This window comes from Akebia trifoliata, chromosome 11, assembly GCF_017979445.1.
Source record: "Akebia trifoliata isolate Shusen 1 chromosome 11, ASM1797944v1, whole genome shotgun sequence".
NCBI lineage: Eukaryota > Viridiplantae > Streptophyta > Magnoliopsida > Ranunculales > Lardizabalaceae > Akebia > Akebia trifoliata.
In genome coordinates this window covers 5,947,062-5,973,301 of record NC_141385.1, presented here as the reverse complement: position 1 = coordinate 5,973,301, position 26,240 = coordinate 5,947,062, and the positions used below count along the sequence as shown (strand labels likewise).

The window sequence follows — 26,240 nt, the reverse complement described above, 5'->3', positions numbered from 1 at the left end:
AATACAAAGAATATCTAATGCATTTATAAATATTAAAAAAGTAAATAAAATGAGGTAGAACATCAATTACAAATATGGTTTTAAAATTCGGTTTCACATCTCATCTTGTCCAAGCTTGATACCGAGTTATCTCAGATGAGTTCTTCAATATGTTTAAGATGTTTTGTTCAAAAAATAAAAAAATTGAACGTGAGATATTAAATCTCGATAAAAAAAAGTGACTTGTGAGTTGGTCTCGTTCATCTTTAATATTGAATGAACTCGGACGATACGTCTTGGTCTCGGACGAGTTTTAAAACCATGGCTACAACCCAAACTTTAATGATCAGGTATAAGAAGTATCTCGAGGATCTATCATGTATCCCAGCCCGTTGACAGCCAACGGCTATAAAAAAACGAAATTGGCCCCCACAAAAATAATCAGTAATGAAAGACAAACGGTGATGGTCACGTGAGTCTCACCAAATGCTTTGACGTGGGACCACCGCTAGTCTCTTATTCGAGGTTGGACGCTTCTTGCAATAAATTCAAATTCTCTTATCCATCTCAGCCGTACCTTGACACTAAGCGTCCAACATCGTTGCACCCTGTAAAAGTCCTGCAATAAAACCTATAAATAAAAGCGCTTCCTACCTAGTAGAAGCAACTACTCTATGCCTAAGAAGCCATGGAAGCTTTGTGGAACATAGAAGACAAATTTAAGCTATCAACCCAAAAATCACTTCTTCTCTTCGTCTGCACTGTTCTTTCTGTTATTGGCCTTTGCGCGACTACTTCGAAGATCAAGAAGAAGCGCTTCGAAGGGAAGCAACTCATGGACGAAGAACAACCACGTGTGGTGGAGATGGTGAGGAACATTAATTCGTCTGAGTCAAGTTCGACTCGGGGTTCAATAAGGAAGGCTTTAGTGGGTTACATGAGGTGGAGTGGAGGATGCAAGTGGGAGGACACTAAGACTGGGAGGAGGAAGAATGCACCTCCTCTACTCCCTACTAGCATTGGGTCGCGTAAGGTGGAATTGGGATGGCAGAGTCGTAATTTAGGGGAACCTGTGTGGCAAAGGCCAATACTTATGGGAGAGAAGTGCGAGCTACCGAGGTTCAGTGGGCTCATACTCTATGATGAACAAGGAAGGCCACTTCATCATCACTCTGATACACGGATCGTTGACCAGGTAATTAAGTTTGACTCTTTAGTCATCTATGTACTTGCTTCTAAAATTCAGTGAGTCAACTCATCTCCTTTGAATTTCGAGTTCAATCGATCTTAAACTCGTTTGATCAACTTAGCCGATTAAAAACTCAGAAAAAAGGTAAATTACTGTTTTCATAGTGGAAAAGTCTTTCCTTACTAACTTAGTAATATATCAAATCTCACTATGGGTTGTTGGGCCCACATGGATTACCTCATTGGCAAATCCAACACCACAATTTCTAGATTTCATGGAAAAGGAAAAACTCAAGACCCCCCAAAAAAATCATTTTTTGGGCTTAATCTAAGGTGTTGAAAATGTCTGACCACTGAGCTTCAAAATTTAAAATTCAACAGTGAAAAATAATTTTTTTTATAAAAAAATTGTATTTTCAAAGTTTTTACATCATGCACTCACAAATAACTAAGTGAATATGAGTCGTGCATTTGATTTTTTAGTAGATTAAGGCCGGAGTGACCTCAATGGGGGACACATGGGGGATGCTTAATGTGTTGGTGCACTCATGCCCATAGATGCGTTTTCTCCGATATAAGAGTAAAACACATTTACGGACATGTGTTCGCCACCACATTAAGGTGTCCCCCATTTGTCTCCCACTAGGTCACTCTAGCACGACTCTTTTTAGTAGGTATAAATGTATCATGGGAGGCATTTTTGGTGGAAAATTTTGTGTTAATGTGTGCTTGGCCTTGTATCATTATAATAGTGTAGATGATGTATGTTATACTAAACCTTTATGAATTCGAACAGGGCTGGATTCGGATTGATCCGAAAACATTGATTTTTCAGGTCAAATATCGGATCAATACCAATCCATTGACAATCCTAATTGCATAGCATGGCTGCATGAGTAAAGCTGATCACTAAAAAGTAGGGATATTTTCTAATGTATATAGTCTTTCTACCTTCTTGTTGTGCAGGAAAAAACTGTAACTGTTGTGACTACTCTCAGGGATTTGCTGTAATTTGCTTTTATTTCTCATTTTATGCTTCACTTCCTATGCGAATTTTGATGTAAGCATTTCTATAATTGCTTGATTCCCTATTTTTCTCTCATCTAATAATTTTCAAATTATATTACATGTTATAGTAAAGAGTTGCAAGCCAACATTAGGTGTCTCAAACACATTAGGCTGCGTGCACAACTAGTTAAGAGCCCTAGGTGTTTTAAAGTCTAACAAAAATGTGTTAAGTAGACACTTACCTTCATTATAGAAATCGGACACCATTCCTGGATCCTGAATGAGTAGCATGGACAAGTACCAATATTATTACAAAGGGGGGGGGGGGGGGGGGGGGGGGGATTCGGCTCACAATCTTATGAGATGCATGGGACAAACGTTTTGTGAACCTGAGATTGTGAGCCGAATGCCACTCAATTACAAAAGCACTCTTTTAACTATAATAACTTGATGCAAAGCACGGTTCAGGTGCATTTACCTTAATTAATTATTATTGGAAGTTTTTTTTCTATGATCAACATTGTCATTACAAGCATTGTAGGCCTCATAGTAATCAAGTTTAGGTTTGGCAATTATTTATTGGGGGATCAATTCGATTACTTCTCAGAGGAGAGGATATTTTATTATGGATTCTAGAAAATCTATACTGATCCATAGGTAATTTGTACTTATACCTCAGAAACTTATGTTTGTTTTCCTATCTCAACCGTACGTTTGATGGAGTGCCGCAAATGTTATTTGAGGTTATGAAGTCCTTAGACCCATGATATTAGCATTTCCCATAACTTATATTGAAGTCTTATTGCAACCAGAAATGACAATAATTTATAAGGTCAGGATCCCTTGACTTCTAAGAATGACTCATGATAAAAACGCATGATCCAACCCTTTAAATGCAAAATCCAATAGTTGAAATTTATTCTCGGGATAAGTATCTCCGAGATTTGTATTATCAAGATATTCATAAATATCAACCATTGAATTTTGTGTTTAAAGGGTTTCAATTCATGAGTCATTCTTAGGAAACAGATCCCAACCCAAATTTTATATAGGTTGATTAGTGAAAATTATACAGGGAACCTTATAGAAGCTATGATTAGAAAATAGAGTGGCTAAGGACCTTGGGAGAAATGTTGTCAATGGGCCAGGCCTTGGCCTGGTTCACCTTGCATGGTACAACATTGGATAGTGTTATCAGGCCCATTTATTAATCAGGCCAAAATAAGCCTGATTCATCTTTGGAGATGGGCTTGGACTAAATCCGGCCTAGCCCAATCTTTTAATTTTATTATACATGGGTCACGTTCATCAGTGAAAAAATCCAATGGTTGACATTTAAAATCAGATGCGACTCCACCGTATGTAGGCTCAGAGAAACAATGAAGGTATCAGAATACTCCTACATTTCCTAGATCAGACTGAAATTTAGGAGAAGGAAGAAAGCTCATCAAAATTTTATTATATTTCTATTGAAGAGTATCACAATAAATGATATATTCTTTTCCTGTTTAATTTCACGACCTAAGCTAAGAAAAATGAAAGATTATAGTATTGTTAATAAAGGTACATGTGATTCATTGAATCACTATCGGTGTATCACATCAAAATAGATTTTAGACACACACACACACACACCCCATCGTCACTTTGTTGATGAAATATTTATAAATAAATAATATTGTTGTCTAACCTTCCAACTTAGAGTGGCTCCAACATGGTCACGCGTGTCTCGAATGGTTTATATCTAATATAATATGTGCTAAAATTAATGTTATATTTAGTATTGATTTTAAAATATCTCATAATTTGCTAAGGTGACTTTTAGTTTATAAAAAGTGGCTTTTAAGTCAATTTTTTTAATATATATATATTAAATTGTCATTCAAAGCATACCAATACCATTTTTTCAGATGAAAGACCTTAAAAAATTTCTCTTTAAATGATTTTGATTCTCAATCGATGGATCCAAATTCAAGAGATCTAACTGTAAATTCAATATTTTCGAATAGAAATGGACCCACATCTCTGCTTTAAAGACCTATTGGCATATACTTGAGTAGAGAGCATGGCAGAGGCAACAAGAACAAGAAAAGAAGTTTAAGAAGTCAATTCACTCCCAGTAGTTGTTCCTTTCTAACAGAGATAGCAACAATACAAAGTAATAAGAGTTAAAGGCTTGAAGCCATCAATATCATATATCAATCACACAGTCTACCGTGTAACCAAGGGTTTGAGGATCCAGCTGTAGCCCTTCAGATTGCATGTGATACCCATTTACTAACAGTCGTGCTGGAGTGTAACATTGTGCATGGCTGACGTGGATGTGTGTTAGAAGCATAAATTATTTTCATCGAGATACGAGTGAGATCTTGATCAAAGCATTTATGGTTCTGTGCACACCAATGTCCCTCACAGCAGTATCCATTTACTAATAGTGCGCTTGGAACAGAGTTCTCTTGTACCATTCATTAGATTTACATGTACCCCCTCCAAGTTTTGGTGAAAGTAAGAAATACCCTCTGGGTTTTCAAAATAATGGCATGCACCCCTTAACTCCAATCTTCTTTGAGAAACTTAGAGAGAGAGAGAAAGAGAGAGATTTACCAGGGACCTATCTGTTGCACTTCTATAACAAAAACTCCCCTACCTACTTTGTCAAGTTTGTTACTTGACAAACCTTTTTTTTTTTTCTTCCTAAATCAGGGTGGCCTGACCGACTTAGTAAGATTAGGCTAGCCTGGCTGACCAAGCAAGATTTCAAATCTTACTGAGAATTGTTGGGCCGATATGGATTATAAAATTGGAAATTCAACACACACTTCTAGATTTCATAGATAGTTATCGAACTCCCAAATTCAAAATTAAAATTCATTAAATAAAATTAACTATTTTTTGAAAAAAAAAATTCAAAATTCTTAGAATGGGGTCCTTTACAACATTATGGCATCCCATCATGTTTTTGGATGCTATGAATTGATGAGGTTAAGAAAAAAAAAATTGTATTTTTTAACAAACGTGGGACCTACATTTTTAAAAATGATAAAATATTTATAATAATAATGTCAATTCTTTTGATCAAATATGATATTTGATTAAAATGATTGAGAATATTATAGGTATTTAATCATTTACAATGACGTGAATCCCACTTAAAATTTGTTGAGTAACAAACTTATTAAAATAGGAGAGTTTTTGTAATAAAAATGGAACAAATAGTTCTGCCCAATAAATTTCTCTCTCTCTTAAAAAATAGAAAAGCCTCCTAAACTAGATTCTTCCAATGACTAGCTAGAATGCTATTGTCTTAAAGACCTTGCTCTAAACCCTTGACATTTTTTTTCTAAGAATCTATTGTCTTCAACTACTTCAACCCTTATAGTAGATATAAAGGTTTTTCAACTAATATGACCTTATAGAAATCAAAATTTTAAGGCATTTACAAATTTCACAAAGCAAATGAAGTCTCTAAAAACCTTATATAAATAGGTCCACCCATCCAAATTGTACCTTTGAGAGGGACTAAGCTTCCTATAACTTGGGTTTTGGATTTTCATAGACAAAGTCTATCATCTAATAAGTCCAAGTGATCCACGTTAATTAATGGACATGTACACCCAACAAATGAGTTAATTCATGATTGAGTCCAAAACCTACGGAAATAAGTTGGACCAATGATCAAATACCATTTAAACCAATTATCTAAACTACATTTGAGTTACGGGTATAATTGAAAAGAAATTCCTATCTCGAATCTGTAAATACCAAAGCCGTCAATCTTTGAAAAATCAACTTGGGGCAGCCAAGTACTTTTCCAAGTTGGATTTGAGATCAGGGTACTATCAAGTACGGGTTGCAGATGGAGATGAGCCGAAAACTACCTGTTCTACCAGGTATGGTGCCTATGAGTTCTTAGTCATGCCCTTCGGCCTTACGAACGCACCTGCGACATTCTGCACCTTGATGAACGACCTCTTCAGACCATACCTCGACAAGTTTGTTGTGGTATATCTTGATGATATTGTGGTATACAGTTCTACCTTAGAAGAGCACGTTCAACATTTACGCAAGGTATTCCAAGTGCTTCGGGACAATCAGTTGTATGTCAAGCTAGAGAAGTGTTACAATCTTCATCAAATGCCAATAAATATTCATTTGTCATTTTATTTCACTCATCTTGAGGTAGATGTTGTCCACAATGACACCTTGAGATACACAATAATGCCTACCTGCATTGGGGCACTTGGGTGGTATACTCAAGGAGATCATAATACTTACGTTAAATTCTTACTAAATTTATCTAGTTGGAATCACATTAAAAATCTCAGTCAAGAATTACTTTTCTTTATATGTGCTTATCCGCTTCATTAATTTTTTGTCATTGTTTCACGAATCTTGTTGTTAGTTACATCTAAATATGATTTTTCCTATAGCCTTTGGATCTTGATCCCATATATAGTAGTTTTCGTGACGAGAAACCTTCAAGATGATTCATCCTCTCCAATTTGGTTAGAAACTTAGCCTAAAATTGAAGACATCTTGTTCTACAAATTGGGTTAATAAGTTATTCCCGCTAGTAGGTACCCCTAAAAAATTTTTAGATACTAGGGCTGTCGATGAATCAGACTCGAAACCTGATATGTTCTTATCCAATAACTACAAGTCTGGATCAATGATTTAGATTTTGAAAAGGATCCGATCTAATATCTTATTGGATTGACCATATCTCATCCGATGAGGAACTGAACCAATAAAATGTTAGAAATTTTATAATATATTTGTTTAAATATATGAAGTTTATTTAGAGTTTGAACATCAAATCGGGTTTGGATTGATTTGGACCCAATCTGATTGTTATTGGATCAGGTTTGGATCTTAATATTGAGATGCGATAGAAAGCCAATCCCTTGTCAGGTTAGTTCCAGATCCAATTTAATCCTTATGCAATTGGTACCCAATCAACCCTAATCCTATTCGGATTCGAACTATTGACAACCCTACTAATTAAATACTAAATCTTACGGTGATAATGTTTTTTTTTTTCTTTCACTCTCACAACCACTTTTTAAAACAAATTAAATTTCATATTCAATCTTCAAGTTTTATCTTATTCTTGAGGTTTGAAGGTTGATGGAGAAAGAATCTTTATGTTGATTATGAGCGTAAACACTTTTACCTTATAGATTGAATACTAGATTTGTGGAAAATCAAGGGATTTTGGTAAGAGATCGTAGATGAGGGTAGTGGGATACTTTTATGTTAGTCTCTCATGAAAGATTGAAGTCAAGAGAGTACAACATCAATTTTTGAGCATGGTTTAAACATACCCTACCCCATTTTGGTGAATATTTAATATACCACGATGTTTTTAAACTGATGGCATGCCCCTCGACCTTGACTTATTCCTATTCTAATTAATAGACTAAGAAAGTTACATAAATACCCTCACCTTCAACCCGTTATAAAAAATCTTTTGAGTTTTCTTTTCGAAACCAATCATTTTAATCTCTCGGGTAGGTTTCTTTTAACTTTCATCTTCAACATTTAGGAGTCTATCTACATCAAACGTTAAATCTCAAAGTAAGATATAATTTTTAGGAAAGTAGAAAACGATAGAATTTTGAATAGAAAAATTAAGATTTTCTACAAAAATCAATTAGTGCTAGGATAAAAATAATGGATTGAAGATAAAGTTAAATACACTAAAAATAATGTACCATGAAGATTGAAGATCTTAAAGAAGATTGATTATTGATTTTTGACTATGGATAGAGGACAAAGGCCTTGCAATCATTTTATTAAGAATACTGATGAATGCACATGATTTTGGTATGCGGTTTACGTGGCAAGAGCACATAATCACACATCTATTTCATGTGTATCCCGATGAAAAAGATCTATGGTTCTTTGTTCTTGCCATGTCAGCCGTGTCCCAAAACTGCATGCGTTCGATATCGATAAGCGGTGAAAGTCCGTAGGTTGTGAGTTCAATACCCAGTATGAGCAATAATTCCTTAAGGCCACCCACGAGGGCACACCCTCACTTACTCGGTGTGTGTGATGTGTGAGCATTGCACATGCCTTGGGATTAATCCTTGGTCAAGACCATGGTTTTTGGACTTGGCAAAGCTCAGACACGGACTTGGTCCGCTGTCTACAGGATACCCACTAATTTAAAAAAAAAAAAAACTCTGTGCATTCTCCACGATTCTTTTATTAGTCTATTAAAGGTGACTGAGGTCAGGGGCGTCAGTTTGTAAATATGTTGCGTATCTCAACTATTAGCCAAAATGAGGAGGGGTATGTCTAAATTCTAAACCTTTGTGGTATCTGTATTTTTTCACCAAAACCACCCACACAGTGTCACCTAAAACTTACCCTTAGATCTACTAATTGTTATTCATCAAGGTTCAGGGACTCTTGTAATAATGACTAAAAGTAGTTGGCCCACGACTTAGGTTGCCCTGCCAGACTAGGGAATGGGGGCAGTTTCCTACAGTTATACAATTAATGAGAATCAAATGTCATTTACAGAGGAAGTTGGATAATAAATAATATTTGACCACACTTGGAATGATAGTCTCGCTGTCTTCTTTAATGTTTAAATGTATTGTCATCTTCTTCTATTCATTCATCTGAAATCTTATTTCTCAACAACTTCTCTGGCTCCTCATCAAGGCCAAGTTATCACAAATATAGAATTATTAAAAGAGAAGGCAATTTATAATACAAACTAATTAGATAATAAAAAAAAGAAAATTTACTCTTTTCATGTCTGTTTTAACCCTTAGATTTGATTATCATTTATCACCGACAATTTATTCTGGATTATAAATTTCGCATAACTTTTATTTATTTTTCCTCTTATAAGCAATATGGTTGGTCTACATGAATGAACTAGTAGTTGGTGATTTCAACTCAATAACATATACATTCACATTATGGGATTGAATAGTGCCTGGTCGGGCTAATCTGTTTTTGTTTGTGAAGCCTGAGGGTATTGGTCAACAAGGAGTACGATTCATCATTTTTTTTGTAATTTTACTGGTATTATATAAAATCCTGGTTAGATTTTTCTTAGAGGTATATATTTCTATTTTGGTGAAAGGGTAAAAACTTGTAATTGCAATTTTTTTTTTCATAGTGGGATTGGTGTGATCCGTGGACATACCTCAATCCTGTTTTTTTTTTTTTCTTTCTCATTTTCATTCTCAGTTGCTTATGTTTTTCTTAACATAACCCTTCGGAATTATTGAAGTTGTTATACTCTTAATGTGTTTCAAATGTCCAAGTTTAGAAAGTTGCATCTCTTCAATGCTTCATTACCCTCAAATTTTAAAGGACATTACGTCCAAAATGAAGTAAATTGCCATTTAAAGACTGAAAATGATGGATTACAGTGTTGTTTTATATTCAACTGTTATAAATCATCGTTTATATTCAACGGTTATAAATCTTCGTTTTAGATAAATCATCCGATTAAGGTGATAGGTAGAGTTATATAATTCTCTAACTACGGCATGAGAGCTGATTGAGAATTTAACTCTCATTATTGAGTTGTAGAACTTGAACTGTTTAGAAGTCCAATTCTGAAGAATACAACTCTGTCAGTCAAAAATACACTAGGTGATTTACAATTCCCTAATGAAACATGTCTGTCTTGGAATTGAACTCATGACCTCTCACTTGGGGAAGCAAACCAATTGCTATGAGCTATTGATTGGGTAAGTACTATTGTGTTAAAAACAATGCCATGACATTGCCACTTTTTTTATTATTATTATTATTATTTTTTTTTTGTGCTAATTAAGCAAGTTTTTATAAACATACATGTCGATGTTGATGATGTTGACAACCAACTATAGCATTCATTTGGAGATTGTTGAAAAGTAGTCGAGCTGTAAAACATAACTTGGAGGTAGTGGGTTCAAGTCTAGCTTGACTCATGGAAGACAAACACATGATCCCAACTTTGTAACATAAAATCAAACGATTAAGATTTATCTTCAAAATAAATATCCTCGAGATTTGTATTATCTAGATACATATAAACCCCAACCCATTGCATGTTTACATGGTTGAGTTCATGTGTTTTCTCCTAAGTCATTCTTCATGAATCATCGGAGCCCAACCCAAACCCAAATATAAATGGGTCCTGTTAGGTAAAAAACTTTCAAGTGGGTAGCCCACTTCAAAATTTTGAAGGAACCCTCTTCTTTGAATTACACGTAGAGTCTTCAAGGAGGTATCCCAAATATTAATGAAAAAGTAGGGATGTGGATTAAATACAATTATTAAAAAAAAGATTTTAGACATCACTTTTTAAATGATGCCTATACAAAAAAAGTGATGTCTATTCTTCAAATGAAAAAAGTGCATGTAAAAGATAATTCTTAGACACTGATATATATATTTTAAAATTGACGTTTAAAGATTCAATATAAGCCGATGTCTAAAGTTCTGTACTTTTTTGCACAATCCCTCCATCCATGAAGAATGCACTTTAGATTTAAAATTGATGTTTATTTAAAACAAAATGATGTCTAACTTGTGCCCTTAAGGGCAGGCGTAAAGATGTATTAAATACACCTCCAAAATTTATTTTTATATTTAAAATGCTCTCAAAAAAAAAAAAAAATTGTTGCTTATTTCCAAGGTATTTTAAATGCATCTTATCATGTGCCCTCAGGGCTCACGTTAACAAAACCCTACATAAATTAACTACTTGATTACCTATCGCACACCCTTCTGTTGCAGCTATTGGACCATCACGGTATTTTTCAAAAAAATACAATACTTTGGAAACATGCCCTCTCTCTCTATGTGTGTGGCTGTTTGTCTGTCTTTTAATGTTATCATGCTTCAGCCATGACAGGCATAAAGATGGTGTAAGTGAACCTATGCTTTTAATTTGTTTATACACTTATGTTTCAAGCCCACGACCTTCAATTCGGCTGACCAATTAAATAGGTTTCATACACGCCAGGCCTGATCCACCTCTACAGTTTAAAACTCGACCGAGTCATCTTGAATTTATTGGATTTTGAGGTGACTCAGCCCCCAAATTCGTTGGAACCGATTTTGCCAAGTCAACTTGAAAAATTGGTGAGTCAACTTGTCAACTCCGATGAGTTAGCTTGAAAATGCACAGAGTAAAGTGAGAAACTTAACGAATTATTTGAGGATATATAATATTTTTTTTAATGACAAGGATTCTGGACATGTAGTCCACCCCGACTAGTAGGGGCGCGGCAATTGACCTCTTAGAGCACCATAGTTCGTTCAAATCCTCCAGGTACATGCAATACCCCCCAAACCACATATACAAGTTAAATAAGGATAAATTATTGTGGGTGGCCAATGAGGGGGCTTGAACTTAAGACTTCTCCCTTTTTTGAGGGATGCCTTGGTCATTGCGTCCAACACTCATTGGTTTGATATATGATACTTTTGTTGAAAAACAAAAATTAAATATTTTATAATAACAAAAATTAAATATTTGTAAAAATAATATCTTTTATTCAATTCATCCAAGTTGGCTTGCAAGGTTTTGAGTTGACTCAACTCGATGGACATTTGAGCCAAGTCATTTAATCCCAATAAATAAAAATCACCAATCACAAACATTCAACGAGTCTATATTGGTAGAAGACTGCCCCACAAGGTGCGTGAAAGTATATATATTGGGATTGAATTGCTATCTAACCGGATGGTTTACTGAAACTGATTTAAGCCAAACCAAAAGGAAAAAAACTGTATTGTCTGGTATATACTAGGGATGTGAAGGATGAGGTGGAGGAGGAGGTGGAGAGGTAAATAGAGTAGTTCAATTTAAATTCATTGCACATGCATTTCACATCCTCTCTTCTCTTCCCTCAGTGCTCTCTCTACTTTCTTTTTCTAAACATAGCCTTAACTTGCAAAGCCCCCATATGTCCCATCTAACAACCCACTCAAGTTTTTTTGAAATTAAATATTTACAGTATGATATTCGAATCAGAGGATAGATAGGACTCTTTAGTATTTTAGGACCCAAGTTCCATGTAGTATAAGCATATATATAAAGTGGCAAGGAATGGTTAGAGAGTCACCTTCTTCATGAGGTGATTCTCATTATTCAAAAATCACAACAATCTCCATTGGAGAGTAGCATTTTCCATGTAGTTTAAGCATAAAAAGGCTAAGAAATGGTAAGACAGACCACTACGTGAAAAATGGGTAAATTTGACGCCATGATCTGTCGAATTTGGCCCTTTTTCATATAGTGTTTAAAAGAGTCGCATCGAATATACCCCTTTTTTCACGAAGTGGTCAAAACCTCTAAATGACCAAAATTATAAAAAACCACTCCCCATGAAATGATTCCCATCATATAGAACCCCCACAAAAAAATTTAAGTGTACTGAAAAACATTGTATGATTCATGTAGATCTAAGCATGAAAAACTCAAAATCACGAAGAAGATAATTTCCTCAATGAAGTAATATTCTCCAACATCACTCCTTGCCAATATTTATAACTTCCTAACTATGGGGCGTATTGCATTTGTAAACGTAAGAAATTTTAAAAAAGGGATATTCCGTCAATGGGAGGTAGACCTTATCATCTCTTTACCAACAAAACCATGTCCATAGGAAATTGCTCGAACCACAAGAAAGGTCTCTTTAGGGAAAAACCTTCTCACTTCTATGAAAAATCAAATTCCCATATTTGGGAACATTGCATACATCTATTTAGGAATGGATAAAGGAATGAACCTTTGATAATCATTTGATGGATTTATTACAATCTCCAATTTCCAAAATCAATCCCCAAAACTTTGAAACATTTTAATTAATTCTCTTCACTTCCACACCCTAGTACTTAATTGCTCACATTTGCGTTTGGATTAACTATGTATCATTCATCATGATAGGCATGAATGCGCTTAGTCATATATTCCTTATAACATTGTGTCAATCTAGACAATATTCAAAAAATTAATAGTGTCTCATTAGAAACCTCATTTTGCTACAAAATTACATTTTCAAGTTTGTCCAAAATCTTCAAAATTGACCAACTACTAGGTAACCACTAAAAGGTAGGGAGAATGTGGCGCTTAACACCACCCCATTCTTCAATAGAATATCCTTACTTGAATCTCATGGTTTAAGAGAAACAATTTTTATGCAGGGATTGATATTGAGAATGAACTTGCTAAAACTCCCCCGCATGTTCATGGGTAAAGGTTAAAAACACCCAATTTGCTTGTCAAATTGATGAAAATGAAATCATCCCAGAGCTTTCGTGAACACGCCAGCTAATTGATCATGTGTAAACACATGGTTGGTAAAATTCCAGTTTAGAGCTTCTCACATACTCGAGATAATCGATCTCAATGTATTTGGTTTTCTCATGATAGACCAGATTGGCAGTTATACGAATACAAAAAAGAGTAGCTGGTTGGTCATGAGGGATGCCAAGTTCTTTAATTAAATATGGTAACTACATTATTTCACAAGCAAAAGAGGCCATAGATTGGTATTTTTCTTTAGAAAATGAGTGAGAACGGTCTTTTGTTTCTTTGTTTTCCAAGAGATGGGACTATCACCAAGAAAGATACAATAGTTGATTCAAGGACAACTAGTCCAAACAGAACCACAATAACCAGTGAGATTAAAATATCAATTCCTAGAGTACCTTTCAAATATGGTAAGACATGTATGGTAGCATTTGTAGAGGCACGAATTGGCTCTACCCTTTTCTTCTCTCCTGGCTTGGGCAAACCTGCAAATCAGCCTACTCCGACGATCAAGTTAGACAAAGTTGAGTAGTGTAATTTAGTGCCCCTTTCTTTTAGAAAAGAAGAAATCGAACATTTTTTACTCATAGTTTTCCTCCTTATATAGGCGTTAAACTTGATTGTTTTCTGTGCCACCCTCTGAGGTGACCTAGGGCAGTTAGCTCACTCCCTGACATGTCAGCTGCAGGAGTTGTTGCAACTGCCCTGTCACTTCTGAGAAAATCAGAGTTGATCTGACATGATGTGGGTTGCTAGGACTGACTGTCCATCATTGGCACATCTGTCAGATCTGTCCTCCCGACCTACACTGCAGTTGCCCGGACTACTTCATTAGTCGATGTCTTAGTTCCGAGCTATACATCCGTGCATCTGTCGAAGTTAATAAACCGAGCAAAAGTCGCAGTTCGTCCGAGCTTAAAATCATTAATTCTGGCCCTTATTTGAGCCACGTGTCTGTGCTCAAGAATTTCCCCCACAGCATTCATGTGAGGTTTCCTAAGCTAGTGCATAAATTATCTGAGGATATTGATTGAGAAAACAATATCAGGCTGGGTAATCGTGAGATAAATTAACTTGCCAATGAACCGACTATATTGTGAGGGATCGGGCAAAATATCTCCTTCTTTGTCAGACAATCATAAATTTTGTTCCATAGGAAAATCAGATAGTTTATATCCCAATAAACCCATATCAACAAAAATGTCCTAAAGATACTTCCTTTGACAAAGAAAAATGCTTTCTTTGGAACGGACTACTTCAAAACCAAGAAAGTATTTTAATGTACTTATATCTTTGATACAAAATCAGTTATGCAGAAGTTCTTTTCAATTGGGTACTAGCTTGACGATCATCACCAACGAGGACAATATCATAAACATAGACACGTACAAAAGTTTTAATAGAGGGAGAGAGCTTTATAAATACTGAGTAATCGGCTATGGACTGTTTAAATCCCGCATCTTGCAAGGTAGTTGAAAATTTGGTGGAGCAATTACAAGAAGCTTGACTGAGTCCGTAGAAATGCTTATTTGTCCCATTAAACCCCCAACTTACCGATCAAAAAAACATCCTTCAACAACATACTTTTGTCACCAGTGTTTTCTTGGTACGTAATCAATTTTGAAAAATTGAATCAGTTCAACCATAATTGTTATCAAATGGCCTCTCAATGAAGATCTATTTATGGATTAATGAAAGATGTGGCGGTTACCTTGTGGATTTTAGTGAAAGATAAGATGGTTATTTTGTAAACGTTTTGTTGTTGAGATAAGATAACATAAGATATGATGTAGTCAGAGAAGTTACCATGTATTTTATTTGGTTAACTGGTATTTGGAGATTAGTTAATGTTTATGGACTATAGAATATAGACAGATGTAAGTCTTGGATGTAATTGTGTGAGTTCTTTAGATGAGATTTCTTTTAAGTCCTTGCACTTTCTATGTTTTTTTTCTTCTTGTATTTCATATATAATTTCCCCACCACCCAATTTTAACTTTTTTTAATATATCAATTCTTTACTTGAGTATGCTAACCCACTCTTAAGCATTCATACTTCATAGACAACTCTCTCTCTCTCTCTTTTCATACAAACATGCTATCTAGGGTTTAAAGCCATTTCTGAGAAACTATAAAGAGTGTGATTAGAAAGACAGGTGTCCTCCTATTATGGTGCAAGTCTTAGTGCAGCATATAAATGTTTTTCAGGCGTAAATATAAATGCACCTGCAACACCTCAACTAACCACTTCCTTCTCCACCTGCTCTTATTTACTTCCCAAACCAACAGACAGTACTCACTATCACTCTACTCTTTTATATTAATCATCCCTCACTCCCTCCTTTCAAATACCCTCTCTTCTTTCTCGTTCTCTCTTGTTGAAGCAGAGATGGAGAAGAAAATGAGCAGAACTACCATTCTGTTTATATTTTTCTTTGCATCTGTGTTGGTATCTCATAATCTAGTCATTCCTGTTATGTGCAGATCCTTTGAAGATCAAAAGACCTACTACCGTCATCACCCACATACCCCAAGTACTCCTAGTGGCAAGTCTCTCTCTCTCTCTCACACGCACAGACACACACTTGTTCTTGCTTGTTTTCGTAGTGCTAGGTTATCAGTTGTAATAAGGACTATTTTAAGCTCATACAAAGTTCGAGGCTCCCCATCAAACTTAAGGTTGAGATGTGAAGAAAATTATAGATTTCTAGACATCATTCGTTAGTTTGATGGTGTTTAATTTCCTTGATGTAAACGGTCTTGTTCAAGGTCATTTTCGATACAAAATCCAATTTCCAAACTGTATTTATTCAACTTTAACGTGTGCCCTAACAAGACCCTAATATGAGTTTCGTTAAGGAAAATGCATGACACCATTGTAACAACGCCTTTATTTTTTTTATATATAATAAAATTAATTCTGTATTTTAAAATGAATAAAGCTGAAGTGACCTCACGCTGTAACCTCATATCATACATGTTGACGGATCATGCTTTTTTTTTTTTTTCCATGGAGATACTGAGGGAAAAATATCTATGATTCCTATCCACTTTCATGTTGATATGAGGTTCGAACTTAAGGTCACTCCAGCACGACTCTTTTAAGATATATATTTTTGTCTAGTCTGAGTTCATCGGCGAGTTGACTCGGCTTGTAATCTAGTTTCCCAAATTATTTTATGAAAATGACTAAAATACCCTCCAAATATTGTAACTGGCTATTAACGCTACTCTGCGCATTGGGTTGCAGGTTCACACCACGGTTCTCCATCTCCACACACACCACATCCCAGTACTCCTCACCACGGAAGCAGTGGAAATTGCGGATCACCACCACCGTCTCATGTACCTACTAGGCCTTCACCTCCAAGAGGAGGTTACTACGAGCCACCTCCAACTACACCTGTCACCCCTACTCCTGTAACGCCTACACCTGTCACCCCTACACCTGTAACCCCTACACCTGTCACCCCTACTCCTGTAACCCCTACACCTGTCACCCCTACACCTACTATTCCTGTAACCCCTACTATTCCTGGTTTTCCCATACCACCAATAACCCCTATTATTCCTGGCTTTCCCATACCCCCCTCCACACCATTTATTCCTGACCCAAATTCACCACCACCATTGTTACCTGGTACTTGCAGGTAAGTCATGCAAGTATTAATTAACAAACCAGATTTTATTAAGTTGACATCAAATATTTGAGATAAAAGTATTTGATTTTTACGAGAAAAAAAAGGGATGAATGGATATTTTCTACATTATTTTTATATGTATACGATCAAAATCTCCACCGTTAAATTATAAAATCCAATAGTAAGGATACTGAATCTCAACCGTTGGATTTCATGTTTAAAGGGTTGGGATTTTGTGGTCTTTCATAATCAACAGGTCCTTTTAACGGGACTTGAATAAAAGCCTAGGGTATGTATGATTTGTGATTTGATTTTTTTTTTTTTTTTTATATATTTTAGTTTTGTGGGTAGGATTGATCCTGAGGGAAAACTTCAGGATTGTTCCACATTTTCTTTTTGGTAAAAATGTGTATACCTACAAATCACATGTTCCTTGGAAAAAATATTTTCTGCTAGTTTACTCACCCAAACGTACATATTCTTAGAAACATTTTTGGGAAAATGTTCATCATATTCGTAAAGTGTTATAAGGAAATAATGTGCCTGGCTTTAGTTAGTTAATTATCTCTAGTTAATAATGAGGATGAGCTAATCTTTGATGTATCACAAAAGTGGGGAAGAGCTTGGATTATGTACATTTATAAGTTAGGTGTTTGGCTGCAAGTACAAGCCCAATCCGAATACAATACCACACCAAGTAAACATGTAAAGCGAATCTCACAAAAGCTAGAAACAATTCTCAAATGTCTATCCAATCATAATTTAATTAAGTTCAAAAAGTGCCATTGAATGTTATAGAGCATACAAAATGCAAACTATGGCTTTGTTACTATTCTTGTTAATTAAGCTTCATTATTCTGTATGTTTTCTTATAGTTACTGGAGATCACACCCCGACGTGATATTCGCTCTCGTGGGTTTTTGGGGATCCATTGGAAACTTATTTGGCATTCCCAGCACTCCATCTCTCGGGTTGAACCCTAGCTTGATCCAAGCACTATCCGACCCGCGAACAGATGGGATCGGTGCACTCTATCGAGAAGGGACAGCTTCGTTTCTGAACTCAATTGCAAATAGGAGGTTCCCTTTCACGACGGAGCAAGTAAGGAATAGGTTCTCAAATGGACTAACATCGAACAAGGCCGCAACCGCTCAAGCCCAAGTCTTCAAGCTTGCTAATGAAGGTCGATTCAAGCCTAGAGCTTGAAATCTTATAATTAAGTTTATGTTTAATTAATGCTTTCTTTTTTTTCCTCCCTTGATGAAATTTGTTTGTGGATGGTGCTTGTGTTTGATTTTTTTTTTATGTTTTATTAGGATGAGATTGTGATGCTAGAGTGTTTATGATGTTAGAGACATTGTGTTACATAATATGTGAAACACTTTGTTTTAATGGTATTTGATAATTTATCTATTCTTATGGAATGCTTTTGAGGGTTTTATGTTCCAATATTTAGTTTAAAATAATTGTGTAAGGAACATATTTATGATTTTATGTAGAGTCAATAGAAGAAAAGGTTAATTTTTAAGATACCCGTGGGTCATCAAACTGATTATGTATCCTTGACTTCGGTCTTCCATGAGGGACTCAAATTGATTGAAATACGCTTATCTTCATCCTGCTGTCAGCCGCTTATTTTGAGAGATGCTACTTTACTTATTACACCCAAATTTATTAAATTATTAATTACACTCCAATTAGGGATAAAAATGCACTCTTCAAATATTACAAAGGTTAGGTTCAAATTATAATTTCAACATTATAACAATCATTCAAACAATTTCTGTAATTGTTTACGGTCATGATTATGCTTATAAAATTCTAAACCAGAAGTAAAAAAATAAATTTCTAGCGAATTAAAACGAGAGAGCTTCCATTGGCACCTCAACTTTTTCTTATTCTCAACCACTCACTTATTTTTAAATATGGGCTGTAATAAGTAAAAAATGAATTGCCAATAGCAATTCTATTTATTTTTTCCCAAAAAATCTATGAGATTTCAACTTTTTAGGATAAAAACTTCACCTTCATCTTTGACATCAAGATTCTCTCTTTCAACCTTCAAACCTCAACAATATTTTGGGGGATGTTGAAGGGAAAAAACTAAAGTCCATAAGTTTGTGCCCTCGGAGTTGAAGGCTTTGTGACAACAGGTTAGAGATGAGGGTTTTTGCGTATTTTATCATAGTAAAGAGGGTATCTCTAATTTCATTAATGAAATAATAGATATAAAGTTAGAGATGATAGAGATAAGTTTGGTGAATTATACATGATAACATGTGTGAGATGCATTATATTATTGTCATGCATCTCATCACATATCCTAAAGATTTAGATTTGCATCAATTGATTACAATTAGTTGTATTACATCCGATAGATCAATTGTATTTTCATATTTTGAAACTATATAAATCCAGTAGGATAATTTAATCATCATTCAACAATTTTAATAAAGTTTAGTTTCTTTAGAAATATCTCAGAAATAAGCATTAAAAGGAAAAAAGAAAAACAGAAGGGTCAAGTAGGCTACAAGAGCTAATCATTTTGATTATTCTCATTCCAATAAATGTTGAATTTAGAGATTCACCATGGATCACATATTAGATTTTCTGAATCTATTTCAAATCCGGGCCATTAAAGATCCTAATTCCTACCCATCCAATAAATGAGCTTTCTTGTACCTTCAATCATCATCATTAATAACAACATCATCATCATCCAAACCTGGCCATTTAGACAGAATCACTTTGCTAATTTTCATTACTCTTCGTGGTCCAATAATGGGTTTTTTCTCGACAAAGTCGTTATCAACATAAAAGTCTTATCCCAAAATCTATGATCGATTGAATAGTATTTATATATGGTAGGAATGGTCTCTTGTGTATCTATCATCTTTTATTTGTTTAGCCTGATTTGAGAGAGCATGGAATCGATCTTGTGTTGGGATGGTGAGCCTAGTAAATGTTAGCACGTGAAAAACGTATAGAGTGGGACAAATTACAGTTCACATTGCTCAGAAGTTATAAATACATACTGAGCACTCCTCTTTATATATAGTAAATATCGTAGCTGTAAGGGGTCTATTACTCTCTTATTAAATATCAAAGCATTTATTTTTGACCAAATCTTTCACTTTGAGAGAAATACTCTCCAATTCAAGATTTAAATGAAGATGGACCTTGATTTGATGACCTTGGACTTGAATAAAGAAAAGAGAGAAGGGATACTTCACTATGCATAAAAATCAACTATCTTTGGAGCAAAGGCGTGGGACTAGCTAGAAAAATAATAATCAAGGCAAGATTTTTATTTTTTTATATTTTGAAATTCTTATCAAATTTTTTCATTTCGAAAGGTTGTGAATTTGATCTTGACCAAAGTGAAAAAGAAAAAGAAAATCAACAATAAATTTATTTTAAAAGCACATTCAAATAAATCCAACTAGAGTACTTTAGTGGAATATTTAAGATTAAAAAAAATAGATTTTTACTCAGAAGTACATCACGTATCCTTCTATTCAAATGGCTATCCCCACTATTAAATGGTTCATGAAAGGCAAGTTAAAGCAATTAAAAGAGTTGAACTACATAGAAAATCATTGTTTTCCGACTGAATTGATGATTGGACAAATTTTTTTGTCAAATTGGTTGAACCACAGTTGAAATTATGATCCAGTTCTATCTGGTTGGGCTGATTTACTTTGATTGTGGATCACAATGCATGATTTAGAAGATCACCTAGTTTTCAAAAGTATCTTCTTTTATTTTTTATTTAAATTTTTTCTTTTTTTAAATTATAAAATTTTGCTTATCATGCCATCATGCTTTAACATTTTGATCTTCGTATCCTTTTTCCCAGGACTAGCTGTAGACAACCCATTGTTTCCTTGTCAGCTCGTTATCCCCAAATATATCTTAGTGATGTTAAGTGATATTTTTCCTAGTTCACCTTTAGATAATTCTATGTACCCTTGAACCTATGTGAAATAAATTAAACTCTAGAATTAACTACATAAAACGCTCCTTTAAAGCATAAAACCCTGGAAAAGGACCCCATTATTTGGAAGGTTCAGTTTATCCAATATAACTGTTTAGAAGATGAAGAAACTAGAATTTTGAGATTTTTAGATGCGAAAAAGACCGTTTTCTTCAAGATTTTATTTGTCCCCACTCATAGACAAGTTTGTTAACAGATTATTGATAAATTAGCCTCTATGATTCAACAAAATCATGGTGAGAATTTGCAAGTAAAAATCTTGAGAAAATTAAAGCACACCATTGAGTTGTTGAAATCTCTAGTTGAATTTTAAAAAACATAAATGATTGGCCTAAATGACAATCCTACTTATAGAGAATGAAGGGATTCTTAAAGTGTCTCTCCTTAAAGACACTTAAGCAAAAAAGATATGTTTATTTGTAAAAAACTATATTTAATCGAAAAAAAAATTTATAAAAATAAAATCCCAACAACAACATTCTCTAACCATAAGCCCTCAATGCACCTTGGCTTCCAACGAGCACAACTTTTAGAATGTTTTTTTTATCGGAATCATTATATCTATATTGGAAAGTAATTAAAAAATCCAATAATTAGATAAACATTCTAATAACTACAGAGCCCATAGCCAATCGCACAAGCTTTTGGACGATCGACCAACAACTAATCTCTAAACCCAAAGCCCATAGGTAGTTAGAGCAAGGTTGACTGAGTAGGCCAGGGTCCTTGTCCTTTAAACCCTAAATCCCAATTCTTTCTAAAACATGCCCAAGGGAACACTGTTCACATTGGATGGCCCAAAAAATCCTCAACCTCTTTAACTCCACTTAAGGTCAGCATTCTTCACCAACACAAGGTAAACTTCAAACATACCCTAACCTCACGAATGTCCTAAATTCAACGTAGAAAAACCATCCAAAGTCTAGATTTTCTCCAAAACCTCAATAAACTTTGAGTAAACCCAAACACCTTCAATGGCCTCAATCAAAACAAATTAAAAACCTATCCTAGGTTCAAAACTTTCCAAAGACATCATGGAACATCAAATAAAAATAAATCAAGCTCTAAGTGGTCATGCCTTAGCTCGAGACCTATTTGGCATCCAAAATTGTGACAGGTGTTCCTGAAGCTATTCCTGTAATAGGATTACCCACCCTTAGTCGAGTTATTACGGGGAAGTGTTAGTATGAGTCAATCTACTTTGACGCGATATTATAGTTTACACATTTTTCAGTTATTAAGATCTAAGCCCAAGTCATCTAGGAATCTAATCAAAGGCCTATATTGATTCCCACAACAAAATAACTACTTAAAAATCTATGGATAAAGTTGATCTCATTTCTAGGATCGATTAGACCATCAAGCATTTTTCAAACCCTAAGCCTTTGGAGACCATAAAAGAGTTTTCTAGAGATCTCAAAACCTTAGAAAATGTCCCCCAATTTGAAATTTTCGTCCATTTGTTAGGTCCATAGAAAATTTTGAAAAAACATCTTTTTCTCCACCCAAATACAAAACTACGTGCAAAAATATCAAACCTCTATATGTAACGAAAAAAAATCCTTGAGTAGTCTTATTATTGCATTGAAATCAGCTCTAAAACAGTAGGAACTTAACAAATCTTTGAAAAAACATTGCAAGGGAAGCAATCAGCGGCGGAGTCAAGATTTTCTTGTAGTGGGGGCAAACTATGGTTAGTTGTATAGTTGAAGAACATAAAGATGAATGGTTTTAGGGAGAAATTAAGAGATTTTTGGTTAGAAGTTGAAGAAAATGATATTTAGATAATTTCCAGTTAGTATATGAGAAGGCCCGGTCAAGAGGCAATGTCATCAACACAAAATTGAAAAATGGGGGGAGGGGGGCAAAAATTGGAGGGAAGTAAGGATGTGGGGGCAAATGGGGAGATAGGTGAGGGATTTGGGACAAATGGGGCATGTAATTAGTTGAAAATATAGGGGTGTCTCAAAGTTCTGAGGGGGCAATTGCCCCCACTAGCTCTTTACTAGCTCCACCTGGAAGCAATACTCAAAACTTCTCTAAGAATATGAGGAAATCCATTACCTCACTATCATTCATGCTTTTTCAATTCCGGAGAGGCTCTAAGTTTGTAGTTTATCTACCAATCATATAGAGTCCTACTTATTTTTTTCTTCTTTCAAGAATGTTTTCATAGATATTCAAATAGATTCATTGAATCATTTCTAATCTTTCTATATCTACTATGCACACTATAACGTTCTTTTTGATTTTTTTTTTTTTTTTTTAAACTTTGAAAGCATCTAGAGTTGCTTGAACAATGTGATATCTTATACCAACTAAACCTTAACCCATCCTCTTTTTACTAAGACAATAGAATATTATGGCCAATACTAAGTATATAAGCAATGATTCCAAATCCAAAGGTCAATGATATGCTAGCGACTTTACATAAGACAATTTATAGAATAGGGATAATCTGACTCACTCAAGTGACATACTCAATCGACACCCCTGATGTGACATGTTCAGGAATCGTAGATCTACACTCTTCTAAAGATAGAACTACACTTTTTATGGAAAAACATAATTTTGTATCATGAGAACTGCAGATCTATGATTCTCAAACATGTCACGTTAGGAGTGTCAATTGAGTATGTCACATGAGTAAGTCAGATTATCACAACTCAAATTTATATTTTCAAGGTGATAGTGGAAAAGTTGACACATAAGTCACTTTACAACTTGAGACTTTCACCTCATACGACTCCTCGTTTAACTCTTTCGAAGTCATTGAATATTTTCTCTTTTTTAAATCTTCCTTCTTCCATTCCACTCGAAACCAATTTAGTCACGATTTCATATTCGAATTGAATAATTTCCATTTTATTATTAGGGTCGTGTTGGAGTAACATTGAAATACACAATAATTCCAACATTCTAATGTGGTGGTGTACGCATAACCATAATTGCTTTCACTCATATCTCGATGAAAAGCATGTATCATTATATATATGCAACACTACATCAAAATTTACAATCGATTGTACATTTTAATGTTACTTCGGCGTCATCCCTGTTACTACTTGAGCAAAAAGCATATAACTAGGATCCTACTATTGAGACCCGTAAAAACCTCAAATGATAAGGATCTGATCCAATTCTACCTGATCAGTTTTCGATGCAATCCAATCCCATCCTTGTCATTTAGTCCATGTCGATTGACCAATCCATCGACAGCCGTACACGTAAGAACCAAAGGCTATACAGGAACCGTAGTACATTCCGTATTGGAGTTTACATAATGGGATGTGATCCGTACTATTGTAAATTTCGTACTAAAAACGTACATTTCAATCCCTCACTACGACTCTTAATTTGGACTTTGCCTGTCGACACCTGTATTTGATGCGAAAGGTTGAGACTTGAGAGTTCAACTTAACTAAACCATGGTTAAAGAAAAGTTAACTATGATTTGGGATGATTGGGACACATGTCGTATTCTAGTGGAAACCTTTGGTGAGGCCATGTTACGTATAGTTGGCAAGGTCCGATCTTCTTAATAATCTCCTGTTTAATTCGTGACAAATTCTCGATTTTTTTGTTTTTTCAATGAAAAAGTATTGTTTTCTGGATTATTGAATTATTGTGAATAATTTAAATATTTTAAATAAAAAAAAATATATCTTATTTATGATTTTTTTATAAAATTCGATCGAAAAAATGTTACTATAACTAATTGTAAGTTGTAACGTGTAACACAAATTCAGCTTTGAAGTAGTCATGTTTTAAATTTTTTTAAAAATCCACCTTTCTAGGTAACAAATGTCTTTTTTATTTTTTAACAAATAATGATATGCCCATCTACATTTATTTGTGATATCACTTTAATTTTTCAATTTGATGATTTGACCATTTATTTTGAATTTATATATATATATATATATATAGGAGACGGTTCGACGGACGTCCTCAAAATCGAATGAGAAATCGATGCTTCTCATGCGTTAGATTTTTCTAAAGCAACGGCTGAGATGCGTTCTCACGTCTCGTCCAAATTAAAAACGGAGTTTTAGATATTTAAAAAAAACTCCCTCAATTTTTTTTTTCTTTTTTTTTTTTTTTCTTTTTTTTGTTATTCACTATTTTTATTAACTAACATATTCTCTCTCTCTCTCTCGATATCTTGCTAGCGGAGAGACATCCCGTAAAAACCTGAGGTGAGCCTGGTGTTTCAAGACCAGAATTCGCAGACCCAAAAGGAGATTTTTTCGCTGAAGACGGAGAATTACGAGTTTTGAGACCGAAATTGGATGGAGATTTCGAGGATTCAGTAGGAGAATTAAGAGATGGAGATAGGGGAGGGATTTGAATCTTAAGTTGTGATCCAAACAGAACCATTCTACTATCAGATTTGGATAATTTCTTATTGGATTCTTCATCAATTAGAACATCAACAATACCAAGACCAACACCTCTTGAATCAAGTTTCTTCATTAAACAAGGTTCTGGGAATGATTTAGTAGTAGTTTTTCTATCTGAGGCAAATGGGTTTTTAAAACCAGAAAATGGTTTAATATCTAGGATTGAAGTAGGGCTCATCATTGCTTCAGTTTATGAGAAAATCTTTGAAGAGAAACCAGTAAACAACCTAGGAGAATTGAAGAAACTGGGTTTTGTGTATTCGGTGGTGGGAGATGGGATAGACCCATTGCCAGCCATTAAAGATTGTTTACTGGCCATTATTCTTGATCTCTTCCTCAGCATTTCAAATCCTAGATTCATACAAATTTATATTCTCACTACAAAACAAGAATAACCTATTAAAATAAAAAACAGATTATTTCCACCCTTTTACTCTGTATGTATGTGTGTGAGAGAGAGTCACCTAGAATGAATGTTAGAAGAAAAATGGGATTTTTAAGGAAAACGATTATCTAGGTCTTTCTGTCCAGAGAAAAATGAAGGGTTGGGTAGAAACAGAGAGTTCCAATCGATTGGGTTTTCTGTCGAGAGTCGAGAGAGAGAGATCTCAGGTCTTCAGTCGTTCTGTCGAGAGAGAGAGAGAATATGTTAGTTAATAGAAACAGTGAGTAACAAAAAAAAAGAAAAAAAAAACTGAGTGAGTTTTTTTAAAATATCTAAAACTCTGTTTTTAATTTGGATGAGA

General features: G+C 34.7%; 2 protein-coding genes and 1 pseudogene across 2 annotated transcripts; 2 read left to right on the top strand and 1 right to left on the bottom strand.

The window, feature by feature from the left end:
• Positions 1-445: 445 nt before the first annotated feature.
• LOC147390573 (uncharacterized) lies at positions 446-2,270 on the top strand. The gene is made up of 2 exons (XM_086460276.1): positions 446-1,174; positions 2,134-2,270. The coding sequence occupies exons 1-2, from the start codon at positions 668-670 to the stop codon at positions 2,176-2,178; spliced, it is 552 nt and encodes a 183-aa protein (XP_086316402.1). The 5' UTR covers positions 446-667; the 3' UTR covers positions 2,179-2,270.
• A 13,477-nt stretch (positions 2,271-15,747) lies between these two features.
• Positions 15,748-18,518, top strand: LOC147390572 (protodermal factor 1-like). The gene is made up of 3 exons (XM_086460256.1): positions 15,748-15,999; positions 16,704-17,103; positions 17,970-18,518. The coding sequence occupies exons 1-3, from the start codon at positions 15,843-15,845 to the stop codon at positions 18,298-18,300; spliced, it is 888 nt and encodes a 295-aa protein (XP_086316382.1). The 5' UTR covers positions 15,748-15,842; the 3' UTR covers positions 18,301-18,518.
• A 6,707-nt stretch (positions 18,519-25,225) lies between these two features.
• On the bottom strand, positions 25,226-25,868 carry LOC147390571 (FCS-Like Zinc finger 8-like; annotated as a pseudogene).
• Positions 25,869-26,240: the final 372 nt, after the last annotated feature.